The 27,676-nt window shown below is 36.8% G+C and overlaps 1 protein-coding gene across 3 annotated transcripts in view; it reads right to left on the bottom strand.

Moving 5' to 3' along the window:
- Nucleotides 1-17,349: 17,349 nt before the first annotated feature.
- Nucleotides 17,350-27,676, bottom strand: part of ABHD18 (abhydrolase domain containing 18) — a 45,246-nt gene continuing 34,919 nt past the window's right edge. For all 3 annotated transcript variants that reach the window (XM_041758046.1, XM_041758047.1, XM_041758048.1), the window contains 4 exons: nucleotides 27,178-27,279; nucleotides 22,922-23,300; nucleotides 21,681-21,843; nucleotides 17,350-19,664 (listed from right to left, as the gene is read on the bottom strand). In XM_041758046.1, coding sequence (XP_041613980.1) covers nucleotides 19,613-19,664; nucleotides 21,681-21,843; nucleotides 22,922-23,300; nucleotides 27,178-27,279 — 696 coding nt within the window. In that variant the 3' untranslated portion in view covers nucleotides 17,350-19,612. The remainder of the gene's footprint in view (nucleotides 19,665-21,680; nucleotides 21,844-22,921; nucleotides 23,301-27,177; nucleotides 27,280-27,676) is intronic.

Raw genomic sequence — 27,676 nt, 5'->3', positions numbered from 1 at the left:
GTTAACTCATTTAATTCTCAAAGCAGCCACATAAAATAGAGATGATTATTTCTTCCATTTTCAGATGATAAGACTGAGACAGAGTGAATAAAATGGCTTGTCCAAGATCATTGCATACAGTTAGGAAGTGCCAGAACAAAAATTTAATCTCAAACATAGTTCTCCATAGTTCATATTCTTAACCATTATATTATACTGCCTTTTCTTTTCCTTAAACTTGTTCAGCAATACTAAAAAGTAGCTTGTTGTAATTTATTTTTTAATCCAGTTAATCAGTATATATGGCATATCCAAATGGTACAATACTGTTTATAGTGTTTAATAGAAACATTCTATTAAACATATAGTGTTTAATAGAAAAGAATTCCTACCTCACTGAGTCCTAATCTGTAAAGTCAGCATATTTCAACTTTGACCTGCCACTATAAAACATGAGGATTTAACACAGTAACATGATCCTATCCTCCATTCCCCTATTTTTGATGTTTGTAGGGTTTTCTGTTGTTTACTTTAAATAACATACTTAAATGTTTACTTGAATATTCTATCAATTTTAGACAGAATCTCTTACATCCTCACTCTGTAAAATGAGAATATATGACCCAACCCTTGTTCTATCTTCCAATTTTTGTTTCCTTTGTATTAACATCTTAACCTTTTTTATTGTGAAATATAGCATGCACAGAAAAGTGCCCCCCAAAAGCAAAAACACACAAATGTACAAATTAATGGGTAAAGTGGACAACGATGTGATGGCTACCCCAGTTAAGAATTTGAACTCCCAGTGATACCCTGGTGGCTCAGTCCGTTGGACATCTGACTCTTGATTTCAGCTCAGGTCATGATCTTTGGAACATGGGAGCAAGCCTCACATGGGGCTCCATGCTCCATGGATAGTCTGCTTGAGATTCTTTCTGCCTCTGCTCCTCTCCCTACTTGTATACACAAGCACAGGATTTCTCTCTCTCTCTCTCTCAAATAAACCAATCTTTTTTTTTTTTTTTAAATATTTTTTAATTTATTTATTCATGAGACAGAGAGAAAGAGGCAGAGACATAGACAGAGGGAAAAGCAGGCTCCATGCAGGGAGCCCAGTGAGGGACTCGATCCCGGAACTCCAGGATCACGCCCTGGGCCAAAGGCAGGTGTTCAACTGCTGAGCCACCCAGGCATCCCTCAAATAAATCAATCTTAAAAAAAAGAAAAAGAAAAGAAAAGGGAAGGGAAGGGAAGGGGAGGGAAGGGAAGGGAAGGGAAGGGAAGGGAAGAAGGGAAGGGAAAAAAAAAGAAAAAAAGAATTAGAAGCCCTCTGACATTCAACTGCTGAGCTACCCAGGCATCCCCAGTTTCTGGTTTTCCTTGAGTTCTTGATTTTCCTCTTTTCTCTGCCTCCGTGATATTACATTCTCATTGTTTAACTTCTGCTTTTCTAGCCACTTCTCAGTCTACCTCTTTAATTCTTCTTTGCTTAAACATTATTTGATGTCTTAGGTTAACAGATTTCCAAACTGTGCTCCCTAAACTCTTAGAATGTTGGACACTCTTTTAGGGAATCTTTAAGGTTGAGATCAAAACTATTCTAATAATAATATTAAGATATTTGCCTTTTCCCTTGTTGATATCCGTACGGATGGCACAAAAGCAATAAATAAATAAATCTGCTGGTGACTAAGCACAAATCAAGCCAGTGGCACAAACTATACTAGCAGTCATTGTATTCATCTGCCACACATTCATAGTAAAAAACACAAAAAAATAAAAAATAACCCCAAAACTGCAAGCTCCACCTAAGAATGTCCTTGGTGAAGCAGTACAAATTATTAATATGATTAAAGCTTAACCATGTAACTGAGTCTTTTGATATTCTGTGTGATGAAATAGGAAGCACACATAACTCATTTCTACTGTATATTACAGTGTGATGGTTATCTTGAGGAAAAGCACTGAGATTGAGTTTAAGTGAACTAGCTCCTTTTTTTTTTTTCCAAGGAATCCATTTGCCCTTGAAAGAATACCTGAAAACATATTAGGTTTATTCATGCTTAGATAATTTGGCAGACATTTTCCCAGAAATGAATGAAGTGAACCTGTCATGTCAATGAAAACAACTGATGATATTTGTTGCTAGTGATAAAATTCAAGTTATCAAGAGAAAATTAGAATTGGAAAATGTGTAACTACAGCTCAGCAGCTTCCCAATGCTTAAGACTTTTTTTGATGAAATCAGTCGTCATTTTAATGACGTCTTTTGATGTTGTGTAATGAAGTGTGTCCATATTTATATATGTCAATATATATAAATTATATATATTTATATATAAGTCAATATAAGTACTGCATAACTAAGCCAGTAGTTTTTTAAATGACTAAAAGCATTACCAGATCATACATTGGTAAGGCAAAGGGTAAGAAAGACTATTGGCTTTCCTTTTCTGACTTAAATGTTTTTACTAGGAACACTTGGGTGGCTCAGCGGTTGAGCGTCAGCCTTTGGCCCAGGGCGTGATCCCGTGTCCTCGGATCGAGTCCCATATCGGGCTATTTGCGTGGAGCTTGCTTCTCCCTCTGCATTTCTCTCTGTCTTTCATGAATAAATAAATAAAATCTTTAAAAAAATGTTTTTACTATTACTACATAGTCCTTAAAAATGAACAATCATATTTATTACTATTTAAGTGTTTGATTCCAATCATAAGCACTAGTGAAAATGTATTACTTAGAAAATAATTCAGGGTTATATGAATATTCTAGATCAGGACTTGGCAAACTATGGCCCATGAGCCAAATCTTGACCAGCACCTGTTTTTACAGGTGCAAGCTAAGAATGGTTTTTACATGTTTTAACTGTTAAAAGGAAGAACTTTTTTGTGACACATAAAAGCTATATAAAGTTTGAATTTCAGTTCCATAAATAACTTTTATTGGAGTACAGCATGCTCATTCGTTTACATATTGTCTGTGGCTGCCTTTCACACCGCAAAGGCAGAGTTGAGTCGTTGTGAGAGGAACCATATGTAGTCCTGTCATCACTTTGTACTATTGCTAAAAGGCAAATATCAAGAGAGGAATCTAATAGGATTCCATAAATGTGGGACGCCTGGATGGTTCAGCCATTGAGTGTCTGCCTTCAGCTCAGGGTGTGATCCTGGATCCAGGGATCGAGTCCCATGTCAGTTCCCTGTGAGGAGACTGTTTCTCCCTCTGTCTATGTCTCTGCCTCTCTCTCTGGGACTATCATTAATAAATAAATAAAATCTTTAAAAAAATACCATAAATGCTTTCCAAATGATGATGAATATATATACATATAAACATATAATATGTTTAATTAAAAGTATTTGCTTACAAATGTCTATCAGTTTTTGGCAACACCCATCTGTATGAAAAGACATTTTCAAAGTTGAAATATACAAAATCAGCATTAACAGATGAATATTTGGAACAGATTTTTTTGTAAAGATTTTATTTATTCATGAGAGATACAGAAAGAGAAAAAAAAAAAAAAGGCAGAGACACAGGCAGAGGGAGAAGCAGGCTCCACGCAGGGAGCCCAACTTGGGACTCGATCAGGTCCCCAGGATCACACCCTGGGCTGAAGGCGGCGCTAAACCGCTGAGCCACCCAGGCTGCCCTAGAACAGATTTTGATGACAGGTCAATAGAGTGTTTTCTGACACTAACCACCAACTCTTTAGTTCTCCAATTGTCCTACAACCAACTGGGTGTCCAACAATTCAGTTCAGTTCTGACTCTATCCAGAGTTAGTGTCCAACATCACAGGACTCATTCCCACAAGTCTACCCTTACTTCAGACAGCAGCCACAAGTAGGGTACCCAGGCCACCCACACTTTTGCCCATCCAACTACAAATCAATTCCCATACTCCTTCCTTAGATTTGATAATTTGCTAGAATGATTCACAGAACTCAGGGAAACACTTTATTTATGCTTACTAGTTTGTTATAAAGGATACAACTACAACTCAGGAACAGCCAGATGAAAAAAAATGCACAAGAGAAAGTATGGGGAAAAAGTATTCAGAGTTTCCATGCCCCCTCTGGGCATGTTACCTTCCCAGCACCTCAGTCTACTCGTGGAAGCTCTCTGAATCCCACCATTTAGGAGTTTTTCTGGAAGTTTCATCACTTAGGCATGGATGATTAAACCATTGGTCATTGGGGATTAACTCAAATTCCAGCCCCTCTCCCCTATTGTACTGACTATATAATAAAAGCCAAAAAAAAAAAAAAATCAGTGTACACATTGCCAAGGTAACCTCCAAGACCACTGTGTTTATCAGCCAAAACAGGGGAATCCTTGATGATCCTTCAGACCTCAACTTGCCCACCAATTTCAGAGGGAGAATGAGAGACATGGAGTGACAGAAGTTCTTCTTGGGGTATTTGGGCCTAGAGGTTAAAGAGGACTTAAACAAGTAGCAAAAGGCCAGGCTTGAACAGCAACTGCACAAAAGCTTGCCCCCTCTTCTTGAAAGATTTCTCAGGGCAAAAAGCAAGGATAGGACCAGGGCATCAGTCTGGCCCTAAGTCATCCGTAAAAGGAAAACTGTGCATTCAGGTTGGGGCCACACTGCTATGTGGAGCCTTGTTTATCCCTGCAGGCTTTGACACTGAATTCATGCTCTTTCAGGAACTGAAAAAATGAGATTTCTAGCCATAAAACTAGAAGGCATCTTTATAGGCACCTTCAACCAACAACACTTCTGCAGCCAGAACTTCAGACTTGAGAGGAAATGTCTCAATTGCTGCCTGTCGCTGAGAGGAATTTCTTTCCTACGGATGGATCTTCCTTTGGCTAGATTAGTGACAAAACTGAGTTGCATAGGAATATAAATTACAGGGGGCAAGAGTGCAAGTGCCTTGCTTACCAAGAGGATTGGGAGACAGACAGTCCAGCTCTCTTCCATTAAGCTAGATATTAAAATTATTTACAAACTAAAATAATGCACTATTACACAAAGTTTTTTTCTATTGAAAACAAAGTTATTTTTCATTAAAAAGTGTTATTTATGTTAATATTTGTGAATGAGCAAGGTAGAATGAGATCATATTGGAATAGAGTGGGCTCAAATCCAATAATTGGTATCCTTATAAGAAGAAGGAAATTTGGGGACAGATACAGAAATGAGAATGCCACAAGAAGGAAGCAGAGATGGGAAGCAGAGATGCTTTCACAAGCCAAGGAATGCCAGGGATTGCCTTCCATTACAAGAAGCTAGGAGAGGGGCATGGAATAACTCCTTCCCTTGAGACTTCAGAAGGAACATGGCCTTGTAGACACCTTAATTTTGGACTTCTTACCTCCAGAACTGTGAGAGAATTTCTGTTGTTTAAAGCCACCAAATCGGGGTGCCTGAGTGGCCTTGGGGCGCCTGAGTGACCCAGTTGGTTAAGCGTCTGCCTTTGGCTCAGGTCATGATCCTGGAATCCTGAGATCTAGCCTCATGTAGGGCTCCCTGCTCAGCGGGAAGTCTGCTTCTGCCCCACTCCCCACCCCCGCTCCTTCTCTCTCACTCACTCACACTCTCAAATAAAATCTTAAGAAAAAAACCCCACCTACTTAATAAAAATGTTTATATAAGTGTGCATATTCCATTACCTAAAATAAATAAATAAATAAAGCCACCAGTTTGTGATACTTTTTTCTTTTACAGCAGCCCTAGGAATCTAATACATGTAATAGGTTTATTATTGTTATTTTTAAGTTATATAAAAATATTCATTAATTTTAATTTGTAGTGTGATAATATTGATAATATGCATAAACAAAAGCTCTTTAGGGTCTTCAAATTTAAAAGTACCGAGTTCTGAGGCTAAAAAGTTTGAGAAATATTATCCTGTGTCTTTTTCCTTCCCTGGGCTCCTCAAAATCTTAACCAAGTCTGTATTATCTGATACCATATAAACACCAGTGACTGCAAATTTTTATCTTCTGCTCAGACCTCTGAGCAGAAGCTCTAAGTTTCCAATTCATATATCCTACTATCTATTTTTAGACATCTGAAAATCTGTATATGCCAGACTAGCTTCTAGATCCACCCCCTCACACTGGTCTTCCAGGGCCCTCTCTTTGAAAGGCTCCACTTACGTGTCCCCCATTCCAATCCATTACCAATCCATCATCAGAATGTCTCAGGAATCCATCCAAATTTCTCCATACCCACTAACATAATTTTAGCTATCATCTGGACCACTTTGATAGGCTTATTGTTGATTCCCTTGCATGGCCCCCTACACGTTAGTATTTCTTACGCAACCAGAGAGAATGAGCTATTTAAAACGCATTAAATCATATTTAATCCCCCCATCTCCACATCTCTCCAGCCCAACCTCACCCACACTACCTGAAAAAACCTTTTTTTCAAAAAAAATTTTTATTCATGAGAGACACAGAGAGGCAGACACAGGCAGAGGGAGAAGCAGGTTACCCAAGGGTAGCCAGATGTGGGACTCAATCCCAGGACCCGGGACCATGCCCTGAGCCAAAGGCAGACGCTCAACCACTGAGCTGCCCAGGCATCCCACACTTATTTTTGGGAGCAAATTCCACTAGAAAAAATCTAATTCTTTGATAAATTTTTCTATAATGCAGTTAAGCCAATTTCATTTTCATATTAGTTTTTTAACTAAAATAATTTGTTTGGATCAATTCTTGTCCCTCTTAATTTTATACTGTGAATTTTCTTTGAATGTCTTTATTTTGACTCATTTCCCCAGGTCACATTTGCAGTTCTTTTTTTTTTTTTTTTTTTTTTTTTTTTTAATTTTTTTTTTTTTAATTTTTTATTTATTTATGATAGTCACAGAGAGAGAGAGAGAGAGAGACAGAGACACCGGCGGAGGGAGAAGCAGGCTCCATGTACCGGGAGCCCGATGTGGGATTCGATCCCGGGTCTCCAGGATCTCGCCTTGGGCCAAAGGCAGGCGCCAAACCGCTGCGCCACCCAGGGATCCCTACATTTGCAGTTCTAAAGCTTGTCAAATTTTTGTAAATTTTTCATCAATATCCCTTTAGCTGTGTTTGCTTTCATTTTATGTTGATTAGTTATTTCATGAACTCTAATATTTACTGGATTAATTCACACTAAAACTGTTATCAAGAAAATGTGAGTCTTCATCCCTATATATATATTTTTTACTTGTGCAATTACAGCCATCATCACTTTTGTTTTCTGTTGCTTATTTCTACAAGTATTTTATTTGCTGATTATTAGAATTTGTTCTTTAACTAATAAGCTGTCCACTTCACATAGTTCAGGATTACTTTATTATCAAAATCCTTTACCAGCCTAAAAATTCTTTCAATTCCTTGGGGGTACAAAGAACATTCTCAGAGTCATAACATTTTGCTTTGTAAATATGTATCTTTCTGCTAAAGTTTTTCTTATTTTCATATACTGCTATGCAACCAATTCTGCAACTGGCTTTTTTTACCTTAAAATATTAGATTGGTTGTCCTGGTTTTAGGGAAGCTTTTTAAAAACTAATTCATCAGTTTATTTCTCTATTTTATTCACTTTCCAATACATCTGAGTTTTACTTGATTTAGAAGACAGGTGGCTGAAAACAGGGCAGATGAGCTATATTGTGGAAAAAGCTTTGCCACCTTTTTATAGGAGAAATGTTTATCAGAGTTCCAGACTGTATGCTGAAATAAATACTTGAAGGTGTGTTACATCTGCAACATTTAAAGTATATTTTTGAGTTTGGCAAAAGATTTGGCACTGAAGAAATATTTAGTTAGGTATTTTGGGCTAGTCATCCCACTCATAGAAATTTATCATATACCATTAAACTCAAAGAAAACAAAAATGACAGCATTTGGGTTTTGTTTTTGTTTTTGTTTTTGTTTTTTTAGTGTTTATTTGAAATAACACATGCTATGGCAAAACTTTTTAGCAATAAGGTCATTTATTGATAAGTTTGATTTGTTGTTCCTTCTATTCCCACTTCCCTGATAACCATTCTATAGCCTTTCAGTTTTTTTCTATGCATATTTGTTTTTTTTTAACATTTTTTTTCATTTACTTATTCATGAGAGAGAGAGAGAAGTAGGCTTTCTGCAAGAAGGCTGATGTGGGACTAGATCCCAGACACTGGAATCACACTCTGAGCCAAAGGCAGACACTCAACCACTGAGCCCCTCCCAGGCATCCTTTTTATGCTTATTTGTTTATCCATTTTACCATACTGTAAATGATTTCAATTAATAACTTTTTGATATCTTTATATATCTATGTAAAGGGAAAACTACTGTTAAAAAGCTGAAGATTTCTAGTCCCTATTAAGTGGTTTTGAATATCTAAGCTCTGACCTGATTTTTTTTGTGAGGGTGAACTCTTATATACTCACATCCATATGGAAGTACCAGATAAGTTTTTTTTTTAGCATCAAAACATTTTAAGTAAGAAAAATTTGTTCTGTTGGTGCCATTGCTCTTCTTTATTACTGCTTACAGAATATAACTTCTCTGATCGCGGGAGTATGCAGATCATGATATAGTTCTTCTGCAGCAGCTGGATCATTTAGCCATTGGCAAAAGGTGGGGTGCCTGGCTGGCTCAGTCAGCAGAGCATGCAACTCTTGATCTCATGATCCTGAGTTCAAGCCTCATGTTATGCATGGAACCCACTTAAAATTTTTTTTGACAAGTGGCTACTGTTGATCAGTCATTCAAAACCATACTAATTTTGTCTACTATCATTTTAATAACTCACAAAACATTTTAATTACAAAATTACACTTTACAACAGAATTAACTCCAGTCTATTTGTGTTGCAGCACTTGGAGTTTCATGAGAATGAATAATGTTCATAGTAAATATATGGTTTCTAAAAGAAAAGCAAACCTGGAGGCATCACAGTTCTGGACTTCTGTTATATTACAAAGCTGTAGCAATCAAAACAGTATGGTACTGGCACAAAAATAGACACATGGATCAATAAAACAGAATAGAAAACCCAGAAATGAACCCACAACTATATAGTCAATTAATCTTCCACAAAGCAAAAAAGAATATCCAATGGGAAAAACACTGTCTCTTCAACAAATGGTGTTGGGAAAACAGGACAGCAACATGCAAAAGAATGAAACTGAACCATTTCTTGCACCATACACAAAAATAAATTCAAAACGGATGAAAGACCTAAATGTGAGACTTGAAACCTTAAGTATCCTAGAAGACCTCTTTGACATCAGCTGTAGTAACATTTTTATAGATATGTCTTAGAGGCAAGGGAAGCAAAAGCAAAAATATTCTGTAAGGACTTATTCAAAATGATAAGCTTCTGCAAAGCAAAGCAAACAGTCAACAAAACTAAAAGGCAATATACAGAATGGGAGAAGATAGCTGCAAATGACATATCCAATAAAGGGTTAGTATCCAAAAATCTATAAAGAATTTATCAAACTCGGGCTGCCTGGGTGGCTCAGCGGTTTCACGCCATCTTCAGCCCAGGGTGTGAACCTAGAGACCAGGGATCGAGTCCTACATCAGGCTCCTTGCATGGGGCCTGCTTCTCCCTTTGCCTGTGCCTGTATCTCTTTCTCTCTGTCTCTCTCATGAGTAAATAAATAAAATCTTTAAAAAAAAAAAAAAAAAAAGAATTTCTCAAACTCAACACTCAAAAAATGAATAATCCGGGATGCCTGGGTGGCTCAGTGTTTGATGTCTGCCTTTGGCTCAGGGCACAATCCTTGGTCTAGAAATCGAGTCCTGCATTGAGCTCCCTGTGAGGAGTCTGCTTCTCCCCCTGCCTGTATCTCTGCCTCTCTCTCTGTATCTCTCATGAATGAATAAATAAAATCTTAAAAAAAAAGAATAATCCAATTTAAAAATGGGCTGAAAACATTTTTTCAAAGACCTACAAATGGCCAACAGACACTTGAAAAGATGCTCAAAATCCCTGATCGTCAGGGAAATATAAAACAAAACTACAATGAAATATCACTCCACACCTCTCAGAGTAGCTAAAATCACCAATACAAAAAACACAGGTGTTGTCAAGGTTGCAACCGCTGAGCCCCTCGGCCTGCCCCTTTACTGAGGTTTTGTTTTTGTTTTTTTTTTTTTAATTAAATACTCATGTCTTTGGGCTCAGCGGTTTAGTGCTGCCTTCAGCCCAGGGCTGACGTGGGACTCGACCAGGGAGCCTGACGTGGGACTCGATTCCGGGTCTCCAGGATCCCACCCTGGGCTGAAGGTGGTGCTAAACTGCTGAGCCACCAGGGCTGCCCACAGAATTTATTTATTTATTTTTTAATAATAAATTTATTTTTTATTGGTGTTCAATTTGCCAACATACAGAATAACACCCAGTGCTCATCCCGTCAAGTGCCCCCCTCAGTGTCCGCCACCCATTCACCCCCACCCCCCGCCCTCCTCCCCTTCCACCACCCCTAGTTCGTTTCCCCGAGTTAGGAGTCTTTATGTTCTGTCTCCCTTCCTGATATTTCCCACACATTTCTTCTCCCTTCCCTTCTATTCCCTTTCACTATTATTTATATGCCCCAAATGAATGAGACCATATAATGTTTGTCCTCCGATTGACTCATTTCACTCAGCATCATACCCTCCAGTTCCATCCACGTCGAAGCAAATGGTGGGTATTTGTCATTTCTAATGGCTGAGTAATATTCCATTGTATATATAAACCACATCTTATTTATCCATTCATCTTTCGATGGACACCGAGGCTCCTTCCACAGTTTGGCTATTGTGGACATTGCTGCTATAAACATTGGGAAAATTTAATTTTAAATCATTTCCCCATCTAATTATGCTGGTCTTTCTTGTACGGTTTCCCAAAGAGAAGCTTACATTTGCTTGCTATCTTTACAACCTGGCCTTCTTTTTTTCCTCTGTATAAATTTCTCAAGAAGATATTTCAAATGAGATATCTAATAAAGGGTTAGTATCCAAAATCCATAAAGAACTCAATATCCATAAAACAACTAATCCAGTTAAGAAATGAGCAGAAGACATGAATAGACATTTTTCTAAAGAAGAGATCTAGGGTAGCCCGGGTGGCTCAGCGGTTTAGTGCTACCTTGACCCCAGGGTGTGACCCTGGAGACCCAGGATCGAGTCTGTTGGGCTCCCTGCATGGAGCCTGCTTCTCCCTCTGCCTGTGTCTGTGCCTCTCTCTCTCTCTGTGTCTCGCATGAATGAATGAATGAATGAATGAATGAATGAATAAAAGACATCTAGATGGCTAACAGACACTTGAAAAGATGCTCAACATCATTCATCATCAGGGAAATACAATCAAAACCATGAGATACCACCTCATACGTGTTAGAATCACTAAAATTAACAAGCCAAACAACCGGTGTTGACAAGAATGCAGAGAAAGGGGAACCCTCTTGCACTGTTGATGGGAATGCAAACTGGTGCAGCCACTCTGGAAACAGTAGGGAGGTTCCTCAAAATATTAAAAATAGAACTACCCTATGATCCAGCAATTGCACTACTAGATATTTACCCAAAGGATACAGAGATACTCATTTGAAGGGGTACATGCACCCCAATATTTATAGCAGCATTATCAACAATAACCAAACTGGAAAAAGCTCAAATGTTCATCAACTGATGAATAAATAAAGAAGATGTGGTATGTATATACAATGGAATATTACTCAGCTATCAAAAAGAATGAAATCTTGCGGGTTGCAGCGACATGGATGGAGCTAGAGGGCATTATGCTAAGTGAACTAAGTCAGAGAAAGAAATACCATATGATTTCACTCATGTGGAATTTAAGAAACAAAACAGCTGAACATATGGGAATGAGGGAGAGAAAGAAACAAACCATAAGAGACTCCTTTTTTTTAACGTTTATTTATTTTTTTTTTAAGATTTTATTTATTTATTCATAGACACAGAGAGATAGAGACAGAGACACAGGCAGAGGGAAAAGCAGACTCCATGCAAGGAGCCCGACGTGGGACTCTATCCAGGGTCTCCAGGATCAGCCCTGGGCTGCAGGTGGCGCTAAACCGCTGCGCCACCGGGGCTGCCCCCATAAGAGACTCCTAATGATAAAAAATAAACAGAGTTGTTGGAAGGAGGTAGGTGGGGAATGGGCTAGATGGGTGATGGGTATTAGAAGGGCACTTGTATGTAAGTGATGAACCACAGAATTCTATTCCTGAAACCAATATTGTACTGTATTTTAACAAACTAGAATTTAAATAAAAACTGAGGGGATAAAAGTGAGAAGAGAAGAACTTTCAGATATACAAGCTTCAAAACCTCCTATTACTCCTTTCTGAGGAAGCTATCAGAGGATGTCCTGCTTCCAAACTGGTAAGAAAACCAAGAGAAAGGAAATCAGAGGAACCAGAAAACCAGAGATTCAACACAAGAGAAGAAATAGTAGTATTAGAGAAAAGTAGGCTGGAGAGAATTAGGCAAGGTAGGTCACCAGGGTTAAAAGTCAAACTTACATATTATAAAAAAATCTGGCAAAATCATTGTTATGTTGCTTGGCTGATCTCTCTACAGAATTTGGAAAAAAGTAAAGTTTTAAGTGCATAGGAAAAGAAGCAAAGCAATTCACTACAGGAAAACAAAGTGTAATTTAATAGAATATGCTTAGCTCAGCAGTGAACAATTTTTACTTAGTCATAGTAATATAAATATTATATACTCCTTTGAGGGCAGCCCAGGTGGCTCAGCGGTTTAGCGCTGCCTTCAGCCCAGGGCATGATCCTGGAGATTCAGGATCGAGTTCCATGTCAGGCTCCCTGCATGGAGCCTGCTTCTCCCTCTGCCTGTGTGTCTGTCTCTCTCTCCTTCTGTGTCTCTCATGAATAAATAAATAAAATCTTAAAAAAAAAAAAAAGTGTTGGACTCCTAACTGACTCAGCCACCCAGGTGCCCCTTACACTGTGAACTTTTAAACAATTGTTTTCAAAGAGGATATTGCAGTCATTCTGAGAAAAGATAACGAAATCTTGAGCTAAGACTGTGTAATGGGTTTGGAAAGGAGCAGAAGACTATTGACGTGTTTAGGAAAGAACAAGCCTGGGAACTGAGTTGGTATGAGAGGAGAGAATAAGGGTCAAGGATGTTCCTTTTTGTTTGAGTAACTGGAGAGGTGGTGCCTACCAAAAACTATATGAATAAAGAAGAATGAAGCTTAGGAAATTCCTTACAGGTGACAGGGATAATGAGTTCGATTTTGGATATTTTGAGTTATCAGATACCTCTAAGTTGACTTTAGAGGTTACTGAATTAAGATATTGATGGAAGTTAAGTCAGCAAAGTTAAGCTTAGAAGATAAAACATAGCTCTCTGGTGTACATCTCTGTTCTAAAAATTGTATTTAAGGAGTGTTAAAGAAATTGAGGAATTTATTTAGGAGCTAGCAAGTGTTAGGACTGACGTGGGTTCCAGTAAAAGTTAGGATGAAGAACACATTGGGATGCTCAAAACTCATAGGGATGTTGTATCCATTGGTAGAACTGAGAAGAGTAAGACTTCCATCAATTTAAAAGAAATATTTAAAAATCAGTTTATGTAGGGGATGCTTAGGTAGTTCGGTTGGTGTCGGACTCCTGATCTTGGCTCAGGTCAGGTCTTGATCCTCACGGTTGTGAGTTCAAGGCCTGAATTGGGCTCCATGCTCGGTGTAGAGCCTATTTAAAAAAAAAAAAAAATCAGTTTATGTAGAGTGGTTAAAAAATTTGGGAAATATGGTGATCCCTGGGTGGCTCAGCGGTTTAGCGCCCACCTTTGGCCCAGGGTGTGATCCTGGATTCCCAGGATCGAGTCCCACATCAGGCTCCCTGCAAGGAGCCTGCTTCTCCCTCTGCCAATGTCTCTGCCTCTCTCTCTGTTTCTCATGAATAAATAAATAAAATCTTTTAAAAAATATGTGCATTTGGTTAATCTTTTCCTCCTCTATTCTGATGAATTCAGTTCGAGAGACATGATTGCCTATGTTCTAATTTGAAAACCTAAAGACCTGGTAAGTGTCATGACACAGAAGAAAATTACTAGCCTAGCCCCCAGAATCTTTATTCATTTTTGAGATAGAAAAGAGTGATTTAAAGACATGACCCTAAAGCAGAAATATGAGCAAACCCCAGATAGTCCTGATGGTACAATTCTGCAAGTGAACACAACCCTGTATCTTCTCAAAGTAGATTTTATTACTCAAAAGGGCTTCCCAGTACATCTCTCAGATTACCAATTTATTTTCTTCTACTTTGTAATCTAAGACGACATTGGTATAAAATAACATCTAGAAAGAAGCCAGTGAAGTAATAAATGTACAAATGTATTTATAGTTCCAAGTAAAAAATAAATTTGCATTCCATATTATCATTGTCTCTCAATTAGCCAGTTGTTTTGTTGAGGAGTTGTTGATGTGGGAAACAAAGGCAGTAAAATTATTAAATTTCCTTACCATCTACTGCCCGTTGACAAGTCCTTGAAACAGGCAGAGTGACATTCCTCTAGGGGCTTAACTGCTTCAAGGTTGATACTTTGCTAAGGACAAAAGGCAATCTTAGCCCGAATCCCAGGATCCTGTAAGTCTACTGTAACATATAAAAATTTCTTTGGAAAAAAAAAAATTCCTTTGGGAAATAAATAAATAAATATTCCTTTGGAAACTTCCTTTATCTCTACCCGCCCCACCACCACCACCACCACCAAGATACGTGTTGGCAGTCATCTCTCAAGCATAACCCACCAATATACATCTGAAGGGGCTCATGACTGAGTTTTTACTAGCCAGTAATACAGGACCTTTCCTGACAATAGCTGGCCTCAAGATCCTGGAAACCTTGTTTCCAAAATACCTGGGAGGCTTACACTATTCCCTTCCTGCTCCCAACTTTCAATGGGCCACTCCTCATGACCCCCGTGCAGCTCTTTCTGCTCTTTCAGGTCTTGTCCCCCTGCCCTAATAAAACCACCTCTTTGTACCAACGACGTTTCAAGAATTCTTTCTTGGCCATCAGCTTCCAACCTTGACATCTTCCCTACATCATTGTGACTTGAGGAAAGAATGCTCATGGTTGAGTATCTGCCTTCTGCTCAAGTCATGATCCTGGGGTCCTGGGATCGTGTCCTGCATCAAGTTTCTTACGGGGAGCCTGCTTCTCCCTTTTCCTATGTCGCTGCCTCTCTGTGTCTGGCACGAATAAATAAAATCTTAAAAAAAAAAAAAAGTAAAGAATGCTCAGCAGGTGAAGCTGTTGAGTATTGGTTTAGAGTTGAACTTTGTAAAAACTCAGGGCAGGATCAGTAATTGTCTTCTGCCTGAGTATAAGGTCTTAAAGTCCGATGTCATCTACAGGGCAAGGGAAATGGATCAAAGGTGTGAGTTGGTAACAAGTGTCTCTAAAACATACACTAATAAAGGCAACTATTTTGTTGACTGAGATGGTTGGAAAAGTCCAGGAGTAACTGCTCTGGAAATGAATGATTTCTAAAGACATGCTTTAGCTTTTCAAAGAGCATCATATCTGCATTTTTAAAAGTAATTTCATAAGGTTAAGAAGGGAAGGTGTAATCTTTATGGTTAAAGAAAATAAAGAGGTTAGCATTTCTGAGCTTGTCTCTGCTTTAAGTTGCCAAGATGAGTTAAAGTTTAAGATTTAAAGAAGCTCTGCTGCACAAAAGTGCCCACATCCACCCCCAGCTCATCCTACTCTCTAACACATCTACCCATAACAAAATAGCAAAAGCAAAAGGAACACAGGCCCTCTTGGCTACTTTAATACTTCTGAGGTGCAAAGAACACCCATAATTATCAGGAATTCCTTTCCAAAATCTATGTTGATTTACTGACTTTACATTCTTTCAACAGCTATTCCTCTTCCTTGGAGACCTTTAAAGCACACGGTTCTTAAACCTGGCTGCACATTAGGATCACCTAGGGAGCTTTAAAAATACCAACTGCAAGCCAATTGAATCTGAATCTCTGGGGTAAGAGAGATCCAGCATAGGTAAGGACACTCACTCATCTGCTTTTAAAACTCCCCAGGTAATTCTAATATGTTCCAGGCCTGAGAGCCAATTAGAGCCACGGCCCTTTGTTTCTTAAAGTGTAACCCTTGGACAGATCGCATCAGCATCCTAGGAAACTTGTTAGAAATACAAATTTCTCGAGCCCTGCCCCACTTACTGAATCAGAAACTCAGGGTAGTGGGGTCTGGAAATCTGTGTTTTAACAGTTCCAGGTGATATCAATGCATCTAAAATCTGAGTACCACTGACTCTAATTAGCTGTTTTTGAAAATTTAATGTGTATTTGAACCATCTTATGCAAATGAAGATTCTGACTCAGTAACGTTGGGGTGGTGCTTGAGATTCTACATTTTTAACAAGCTCCCAAGGATGCTGCCAATCTACTGACCACACTTTGAATAGCAAAGGGCAGGATACAACTTTATTTCTATGGAATTATCTAGTACATTATATAGGAAAAACAGCTATACCTCAGTCACAGGTTTATACACAGAATAGACTTTTTGTGCTAAGTTTACATTTTCTTTCCATTAACACAATCTGGTGAATCTGCACATTAGCTCTCTTGGTTCTTTTTTTTTTTTTTTTTTAAGATTTTATTTATTCATGAGAGAGAGAGAAAGAGAGGCAGAGACACAGGCAGAGGGAGAAGCAGACTCCATGCGGGGAGCCCGACGTGGGACTCAATCCCGGGTCTCCAGGATCACGCCCAGGGCCGAAGGCAGGCGCTAAACCGCTGAGCCACCCAGGGATCCCCACTCTTGGTTCTAAGGAAAATCTTTCTGGGTTTTGTTCCCAAATTTTCTAAACTGTTTTCAAAGTCCTTCATGAAATCATTGATTTCCTAGGATTATCTCTATAAGAATATTCCTAGAATTAAGAATTAGATTCCTAGTCTACTCCTGCAAAATGATCCAAATGTACCTCTATTCTCTTTGTTTCATCCGCCAAAATCTATTTCCAAACCCAGTTTCTATAGCAGCCTCTGCCCAGCATCCTCATTTCTCAGTCTTACAGTTATCTCTAGATTTTAATTGCGTGTACATTTACTAGCATAAATCTAAATATATCCAAGAATTATATTTAATTATACAACATTCATATAAGTATGATCTATGAGAATGCTGGTTTCCCTGGGATCACATGTATTTTGGTGGGGGGAAATCTGGCTCTTGTTGCAGATACTGAATACTAACTATTCTGCTGGTCTCCCTTATTTCTGTCTTACCTTGTTTGGTGTATAATAGAACTAAGGAGGAACATACAATTCAAGTTTGAATACATTAATCAAATGTGACACAAGTATTCTGTATTCAGAAAAAATCCTCTTGAATATATGAAATAATTAACTTTTTAAATAGACTTTTATTGTGAAGTATAAAATATCTGGAAATGATTTAAAATTTTTTTCAGTAACAGTGTTAGTTCAATAATCTTTATGAGAGAGCACCACATTAAAAATTACATTCATAACAATCTAAAATGCGTATGCTAAAATAATTAATAGTGATTACAACATTAGCGAGTCATGAAATTCAGAGGCTTTTCTAACCATAGATCTAAATCAGGAGTTTCAAACTCAAGTGTGTTCAGGGCTAAGACGGAAACACAAAGTAGTGAAGTAGCCTGATAAAAAAGGGAGTCTAGGAGACTGGCAAACTAGGGAATGCATGCTCAGTTGAAAGACTTTTCAAATTCAAACAAATTTTGAAATATTATGCATACTGAATAAAACAGCTGTGGGCTAAGCTGCTTTGTATTGACTGCCAGTTTGCAACTCGGGCCTAAATGATTTTTTAGCAGTTTATGTACCCAATTTTCAAATTGGCAGACAGCATTTTAAAAAATGTATATCTATAGATATAGATATAAAGCTTGAGTCATTATTCTGGGATAAACTGATAAAAAAAGTTTAAGAAAAGTTATTTTGTACCTTAAATTAATCAATTTAGGAAGTTGCATGCATAATATTCTTAAAAACATCTGGTTAAGAAATGAAATTTTTAAAATACTCTTTCACATTTATTTGGGAAAAAACTAGTTATGCCTAAGAGTTAATTAAAATGAGATGAAATTTCATTCTTTTACTAATAGAAAGTCCTATATCACAGTACATTATTGCTTAGTAAGAAATATTTAGGTGAAAAATAAATATTGGTTTTACTAAGGCGTAATTCAGAAAGCAATTCAATCATATTGCCTCACTATATACTAAGAAAATGTTTGAAATTCAGTTGACAACGCATTTTGCTTTATCTTTAAAGGGTATTTTGTTTAAGAATTTTCATACATTTTATACTTTCGGTTAAAAGTAAAGGTTCTAGTCTGAAGATATAAAATTACTATAGACCAAATGGCTGTAACCAAATTGATTTGGTTTGCTATGTCAAAGCAGGTTTACAGAATTTACAGTTTTGTATACCACCAATGACTTCACATTAGTGACTTTTAAATAGCTTTTAAAAGTAAAGGTGATGGAGACATTAAAGTGATAAATAAAATCTTTTAAATGGCTATGAAGGCACATTATAATTTAAGGTTCCTTGCTAGACCAGGAATACATATTTCAAAATAATCCATAAACAATACAGATTTCAAACAAATAAAACTCAAATATATTTATTCCAAACCTTGATACAATTCCCAAAAATATTTTCTACCTTTTTCAAACATTTTAGACCTTAGCTTTAGAAGTTTAACATAAAAAGAAAGCACCAAATCTAGCCATATAATCTCCCACTTTAAAAAATTAGTAGTTATGGTATCTTTTTCTGTCAAGTTCTATGGAACAAATCAATTTCATATGTGGCCTTTAATTTCTGAAATGAAAAAGCCAACCCTGTTAAACATATCTACCTAAAGTTAGATGTTTAGCAAACCCAGAGTAGGTATATAAGAAATGTTAAGACACAGTATCAAGTGATGCAATAGGTGTTCCCTTATTTGCATTTTTCATGAATTAAAACTTAAGTAGGGGAAATATGTTTGGCATCATTTTTTAACCTAGTATTTGGCAAAGTTTTGAAGTCCAGCCAAGTCATATGCATCTTATCTGCATTCCCACATTTGTTTTATATTAAAACCACTTAAGTATGAAGCAATTGGGATTTTTTAGAATTCAAAGTTAACACTGATTTTATACATTAAGTATTTCCATGGCAGAAATTAAAGTTGAAGATAAGAAAAAACATGTTCTCAAATCAAGTCAATAGTAGAACTATCATTTAAGGGTATACAATACATGCTGATGTATTACACACTTAGTTTAAGTAGTTCTTTAAAAACCAATAAGTTTTCTATGAATAAATTTAATAAATTATTCACAATTAAAAATATAGTTTTCATAAATAGTAACAGACTAGCTATTGCATATATGGGATTCCCACAAAAACAATAACAAAATACTTCAACATTATTTTATCCAAATATTGGTTTACAATTATTCAAATGTATTTAAAGAGCATTGTTGACTGATCATAACAATGAGTTCCAGACTAAATTGATAGCAGTTAGATATCGTGCTGTCCACTTGTTCTTCGTATCATCAAAGGATGAAATTCCTTTTATAAGAAACATGATGGCCATACTGGTTACATATAGTGATCCAATTAGTTAGCATATTTATGGAGGAAGCGTTCAAATGCATCATAGATGGCTCGTCTAAAATTAAATATGAAAGAAAAACTGTAAGTAATGAGCATAGAAAGAAGACAGTACTTTTTTTCAAAAAAGATTTTATTTATTTGACAGAAAGAGAGTGTATGTGTGGGACCACAAGCAGAGGGGGCAGAAAGAGAAGCAGACTCCTCGCTGGGCAAGGAACCCAACATAGGGCTCAATTCCAGGAGTTTGGGATCATGGCAGACACTTAACCGACTGAGCCACCCAACTTGCTCAGATAGTACTTTTACTGTAAATTATTTCCAAAGTTACCTGTGACTTGCAACTTAACTTCATCTCCAAATAGCTCTGAAAGAGGCAGGTACCTAAGGATGGGTGTTTGGATCCATGTAACTTTACTGCTGATAAAAAACCTCAAAAGTGCTTTCAGCTGATGGTGTATTCAGAAGCATTTTTTTTTTGTGCCTTAGACCCTATATAATATTTATGTATTTATATAATATATATGCAATATAAATATGTATGTCACTTGTTGAATATTATTTTTTTTTAAGTTTTTATTTACTTATTGAGAGACTCAGAGAGAGAGAGAGAGAGAGAGAGGCAGAGACACAGGCAGAGAGAGAAGGAGGCTCCACGCAAGGAGCCCAATGCGGGACTCGATCCCGGGTCTCCAGGGTCACGCCCTGGGCAGAAGGCAGGCGCTAAACCGCTGAGCCACCCAGGGATCCCCAACTTGTTGAATATTAATTGGCCACATAACTTTTCTTTTTCCTTTTTTAAAAATTTATTTATTCATGACAGACACAGAGAGAGGCAGAGACACAGGCAGCCTCCGTGCAGGGAGCCCAACGTGGGACTCGATCCCGGGTCTCCAGGATCACACCCCGGGCTGAAGGTGGCGCTAAACCACTGACCCACCTGGGCTGCCCCACATAACTTTTCATAATGTAGTATTCAACCTATTTTATAAATTATGATAAGGATGCTTTTTGTTCAGAAAAACACATGTTCTTAGCAACTGAACTAAAAGCAAAAGCCTTAGTTTCCAATTTTACCTTCAAAAAGTGTTTTAATGGGATGCCTGGGTGGCTCAGCAGTTGAGTGCCTGCTGTCAGCCCAGGGTGTGATCCTGGAGTCCCAGGATGGAGTCCCACATAGGTTCCCTGCATGGAGCCTGCTTCTCCCTCTCCCTATGTCTCTGACTCTCTTTCTGGGTCTCTCACGAATAAATAAATAAAATCTAAAAAAAAAAAAAGTGTTTTAGTATTTTAATTGGACATTTAAGGTGATATCTAAGAGTTGAACTAAATGAGTGACAACATACAAAGAATTATTTCTTGGATTAAAAAGAGGTGAAACATGTCAAACATATAGTACACACAATTCTTCTATTATATAGCTGTGCAGCTGGCAGTTTTGAAACACATCATGCACAGGGCACTAATTTAAGTACTTTATGTGAACTTATTTAACCACTAATGATTAATATAGCTCAATGATACCTTTTGCCATCAAATTTGAATAGAAGTAGAAATAATATGGCCTATCAAAAAAATGGAGTCATAGAATAAGTTTTTATAACTTCTAATAAGTGCTAGAGTCATACAAGGTTATTAGCATTAAAACCGATATTTCACTTCTCATTTAAGGTTCAATATTCACATGCTACTAAAAAACAGTGCTGGATTTTTCTACAGATGCTCATGCCATTCTGAGAGAAGAAAGTGGAATGAAAAACTCATGATGAACCAAAGCAAGTTTTAAAACCCTGGTGTCCCTCCCTATATTCTAAAATACCTGGATATTAATATTTGAAGAGGATAGAAACACAAATAAAATATGCCTATCATATGCTGCTTCCCTAATTCTTTAAAGAAAAAGGAGAAGAAGAGTATGGGATAGGAAAGAGTACCACAATGTGATAACTGAGAGGCAGGGAGAAAAAAGACTAAACGTACAATAAAAATACTTGATCGTCTATATTTTTTGAGGCAAAAAAAATTCCAAAAACTGAGCAAATAAATAGATACCTGTTTGGACCAATCATCTTACCTGAAGAGTCCTTGTTTAAACAGATAAGCACTAATATGACCCCCTTCTAGATATCGGATTTCACAACCGGGCCAAATTTCTTGTAGACTTCGAACTCCTGTTCGTGGAATATAAGCATCTTCTTTGGCTTGCACCACTATAATAAGGCTTGGATCAACTGGAACTAGGGATAGAATTTTAAAAGATGCAACATATATATACTTTTAAAAAGCTCTAAGACTTTTGTACAAATAATATTAATCATATTAGAAAATGAAATACACCTGACAGCACACTAAGCAAAACATCTGTCAAACAAACCTTTTTATTTTTTTAATTTTTATTTCTTTTTATTCTTTTAAAGATTTTAATTATTTATTCATGACAGACACAGCGAGAGAGAGTGGCAGAGACACAGGCAGAGGGAGAAGCAGGCTCCATGCAGAGAGCCTGACGTGGGACTCGATCCCAGATCTCCAGGATCATACCCTGGGCTGAAGGCGGCGCCAAACTGCTGAGCCATAAGGGCTGCCCCAAACTTTTTTTAAAAAGATTTATTTATTTACTTATTTATTTGAGAGAGAGAGGGAGGGAGAGCACATGTACTAGCAACTGAGCTAGTGGGAGAAGAGGCAGAGGGAAAAGCAAACTCCCCTTTGAGCAGAGTCTGATGTGGAGCTCGATCCCAGGACCCTGAGATCACAACCTGAACTGAAGGCAGCTGCTTAACCAACTGAGCTATCCAGATACCCCTAAAACTTTTTGATTAAGTTAAAAATCAACTATATCATAATACCATAACATTTATCTCTAATACAATGATATGAATACTTTTAAGAAGATACACAATCTAATATATTTTTAATTAATTAATTAGATGTTTTTAGATTTTCTTTTTTTTTAAGATTTATTTATTTATTTATGATAGACATAGAGAGAGAAAGAGAGGCAGAGACACAGGAGGAGGGAGAAGCAGGCTCCATGCCGGGAGCCCGACGTGGGACTCGATCCCGGGACTCCAGGATCGTGCCCTGGGCCAAAGGCAGGCGCTAAACCGTTGAGCCACCCAGGGATCCCCTGTTTTTAGATTTTCATGGATAAAATATGATACAGTTAAATAACCAACTTATTCTGGAAAATACATTCTAGAGCCAACAATAGACATACTCTTGAAAATAGGAAATTATTTTGTAAAGGAACCTTAAAAATATTTCAAAAGTTTTTACACATCAGCATTTTAATTTCAATATAAAAATTGGTACCTGAGAAATTTGCCACATGAGTACACTCATCCATGACTCCTTTCATGAATATTAAAGATTCTTTCTGAAGATTGTTTCTTCTTTGTTCTTTACTAAGTAGATGATATGACTGTGGATTGCAACTTGTATAATTACTTTTGTTGGTTGGAAGTGTTTGATTGAAGGATTCCATCTTAGAGGTGTCTTGCAGTAAGAGTCCTTCTGATGTGGCACTGATAGATGTTTTACTAGATTTATGGCACTCACTAGGTTTTTGGGATACAACTTGGTCTGTCATATCTAAATTTAAAGTTCTAGAAACCAGATTAAGGTTAGTTAGCTTGTCTGTGCTGATAGGGAAGCGTTTCACAAACTCTTGTCCCATTTTGAAAGAATCTGTCTGAATATACAAAAGAAAACATCATTTAGTATAAAATACATTTTATTTAAGAACCTTGTTAAAGACAAAACAAAAATGTCCACCAATGGATAAATGAATAAATAAAATGTAGTACATACATACAATGGATTATCATATAATCTTTTTTTTAATTAATTAATTTATTTATTTATGATAGTCACATAGAGAAAGAGAGAGACAGAGACACAGGCAGAGGGAGAAGCAGGCTCCATGCACTGGGAGCCCAATGTGGGATTCGATCCCTGGTCTCCAGGATCACGCCCTGGGCCAAAGGCAGGCGCCAAACCGCTGCACCACCCAGGGATCCTGATTATCATATAATCTTAAAAGGGAATGAAACTCTGATACATACTATGACATGGACGAACTTTGAAGACATGCTAAATGAATAAGCCAGACACCAAGGACAAATACTGTATGATTCCAACTTTTATAAGGTACCTAGAGTAGTCAAATTCATAGAGACAGAGAGTTGAGTGGGAATTACCAGGGGCTGAAAGGAGGGGGCAACAAAGAGTTACTGTTTAATGGGTACAGAATTTCAGTTCAGTAAAATGAAAAAGTTCTGGAGATGGATTGTGGTGATGATGTACAGAGGTGATGGTTGCACAACAATGTGAATACACTTAATAACACCGTGGAGCTGTATGCCTAAAAATGGTTGAAACAGTAAATTTTATGTTGCATATATTTTATTACAACTTAAAAAATAAAGAAAAAAGAGATATCAAGATTATTCTGAGGACTAGGATAAATAAATGACATACTATATTGCTAATGTCTCCTATTAAACAGTAAAGGGTATCATTTAGTCTGCATCACATTTTTATTGCTAAGGTTTTGAAATCATGATCTGCCTTAATCTCAGAACTTCCAAAAGCCTTATAAGTGTATCCTGGCAGTAACATATCAGCCACCTCAAATCCCTTTCTCAGGTTAAATGAAGAAGAATTAGAAATTATCAAGGAAAAAAGAACACCTATTAAAATCTCAAAAGTATGTACTCAGTTTAAGGAGTTGTAAGTACAACATAATTTAAGTAAGATAAATTAAGATAAACTTTGTTAGGGACTCCTGGGTGGCTCAGTGGTTGAGCATCTGCCTTTGGCTCAGAGTGTGATTCCAGAGTCCCAGGATCGAGTCCCACTTAGGGCTCCCTGCATGGAGCCTGCTTCTCCCTCTGCCTGTGTTTCTGCCTCTCTCTCTGGGTCTCTCATGAATAAATAAATAAAATTAAAAAAATAAAATAAAAAAATAAACGTTTTTAAATACTAAGGGCAGAGTCAAAAGAAAAAAAATGACAACCTCGGAAAATATATTTGCAACTTATATGACAAAGAGCTAATTTGCTTTATTAAGAGCTAGAAGTGAATATACAAAGCTCAAAACCACAATAGAAAAAGTGAGTAAAAAAAAAATGAGCAAAGGACATGCACATAAAAGTCACCGACAATGAAATATAAATAGCTCTTAAATTTAGAAACATATTCAATTTCACTTATAATTAAGTAAATTAAATAAAAACAATACCAATTTTCACCTCAGGTTAACAAAAAACAAAACAAAACTTTTAAGTTTGCTAACACACTAAATTTGTGAAATTATGAGGAAACATAAACATGTTCCTACTGGTAGTATAAACTGACATGACTAGAATGAGATAAAACCTAACCACATTACAAGTGCAACATTCTAGGAATTTATACTTATGAAATGACGTATGTACAAATTTCTTCATTGTAACACTGTTTATTACTGGTGAAAAATGAGAAACATCAACAGGGTACTACTTAATAAGTCATGGAACATCCATCCACATGACTGATTATTATGCAGCAGTAAAAAAGAAAAAGGAAACATTTGTGTATAAAAAAAGGTAAGAAAAAAGTTCATATTTCTATTGGTTTGAAAAATTCCTTGAAATATTAATAAACAGTGGGTTATATATTGAGGGAGATAAGACCTACACAAATTGGGAATAAGGGTAGGACTTGTTTAATTGTATGTCCTTTTATACTTCATGATGTTTCAACTATATGATCATACAATCTCCTTCAAAAATTAATGAATGAAAGATTGGTTGAAAGCAAGAAAAAAATCAAACCCAACAACATGGCTAACAGAACAAATCACTAAAGTCATCCAGACCAAATAAATGTAAAAGGGAAAGGAAGTTTAGAAACATTGAGAAATGTAAGATCAAGCACCTCAGAATTACTCAGAGTGGTACACCAACAACTTTAATTATTTATTTATTTTAAAGATTTCTTTATTTATTATAGACAGAGAGAGAGAGAGAGAGGCAGAGACACAGGCAGAGGGAGAAGCAGGCTCCATGCCGGGAGCCTGATGCGGAACTCGATCCCAGGACTCCAGGATCGTGCCCTGGGCCAAAGGCAGGCGCCAAACTGCTGAGCCACCCAGGGATCCCCCATCAACAACTTTAACTGCTTTTGAGTGGAAAACAGTTTTAAAAAGAAGGAATAAAGAATAAAAGAATAAAAAAGAAGGAAGCCATCTTGAATTCCTTGACTATGCATTTCTGTGAACTAGTTCCAAGACAAAAAAAACTTGTATACAACTACCAAGAGTCAGAGGCACAAGAAAGTGCCGGGTAAGACCACACTGCCATTTTAGACAACCAAATTTTTGATTCTCTCTTTAAAAAGATTTTCATATTGAGTTTTCTCATAATTCTCAAATATAGGCATCTTTTTTATTATATGTACAGGAGGACACAAGGAACTAACTAGCAGGTAGAGGTATTTTGTAACCAAGTACTTAGGCAAGTAATTACCTTTTGAGGTTATACAAGATAGACTTTATAAGAATGAGATTTATAGTAGTATAATTATAAAATGTCCTAAGAGTAGAGATTCTCTTTTTCTTTCCGAGATTTCTTGAGATTCTCAGTAACTTCCAAACTGAATGTGTAAAATTTAAAAATTCATAAAAGAAACAAAATTCATGAAAGGAATTGACCAATCACCTTAGGAGACCAACAGGGAACCAATACATTATCCTGAAAACTGGTAAATTAAGGGAAGAATCAAATATTTATCCTGCCTTTCCTATATGAACTAAACTACTAGGTAACCAAATAATAGATAAGTGCCTTTTTATACAAGCGTTCAAACTAATAAATACAAAAGTATCTGCATTTTGCAGCCCTCCACTAATTAATAGACATAAGCATTAAACATCAATGGAGGCTTACACCACAAAATAGAAACAACCAGACATTATGTGCTTCCTATACTCCTACCAAAGAAATAAAAACTGAATTTAATTGAGCTTCGAGACCCAGCTGCCAACTTCAGGCAATATAGAGCATGGGTGAACATGCTAAACTGTACCATGAGAATGCAATAAAAAACAGCTAGACTGTGAGAAACTCCACATGTAAATAGCCTAAATTCTTCAATAGATAAATTATAAGGAAAAGGAAAAGAATAGAAGTGAATTTACAGATTAAAAGATACTGAAAAGCACATCAAATAAAAGAATTGTAGTGTCTAAGGATACACATTTGGACAATATAATTATTTTAAAGGTAGAAACAAGTAATTACTATAAAAATCAGGATAATGATAAATACTGGGGGAGAAGGGCTTTTTAATTAGGACACATGGAAGTGGTTTCTGAGTTAGGTGTTCAATTTCTGTTCCATTGTTCTAAGCCATACATTTGCATTACATGACTTTTTATATCTATTTTATTTTAAAATGAAGAATCTTAGAAACTAAAAAATAGTACTGCTTTTTTTAAAACAAATTCGTTATTCTTTTTAAAAATTTTAATCATTAAACATAATCAACATTTCCCCCCATGTTATGCAGAGATTAAAAATACTTACTCCACAATATTCAAGCATGTGAATAATTTCTTCTTCATAAACTGTCTGTGTATAATACTGCTTTTCCAGCTCTCTCCAATTAATTGATTTACTCAGCACACCCTGAAATAACAAATTAAGTTGACAAATTAGGCCATAAAACATTTTGTCCAATAATTTTATTATTAGTGTGCAGAAAAGAGTAAACATAGCAGGCTTGAAATTTCCTATCTTTAGAAAGTCCTGCTTGCAATGTTAGCCCTTGATAAGAGTCTGGAAACTTAACTAATAAACATTTCCTCACCCCAATATACATCTTCTAAATGATAAAGCGGGTCACTGTGCCTAAACTGCTTGTACCATGTAGTTTCTGCTGAACATGTACTTTCCATCTGGAATTTTGGTACATGTGAGACAGAGGGTGCCTAAGTGACTGACCCCTGAAAATCTGGACTTCCAGGAGCTTCACTGATGGACATTTTGCACATACTATCACAACCCACTGCTGGATGAATTAATA

The sequence above is a fragment of the Vulpes lagopus genome, chromosome 6 (genome assembly GCF_018345385.1).
Source record: "Vulpes lagopus strain Blue_001 chromosome 6, ASM1834538v1, whole genome shotgun sequence".
NCBI classification, from domain to species: Eukaryota; Metazoa; Chordata; class Mammalia; order Carnivora; family Canidae; genus Vulpes; species Vulpes lagopus.
Note: the sequence above shows the minus strand (reverse complement) of the source record. Positions and strands in the feature narration are given on the sequence as shown.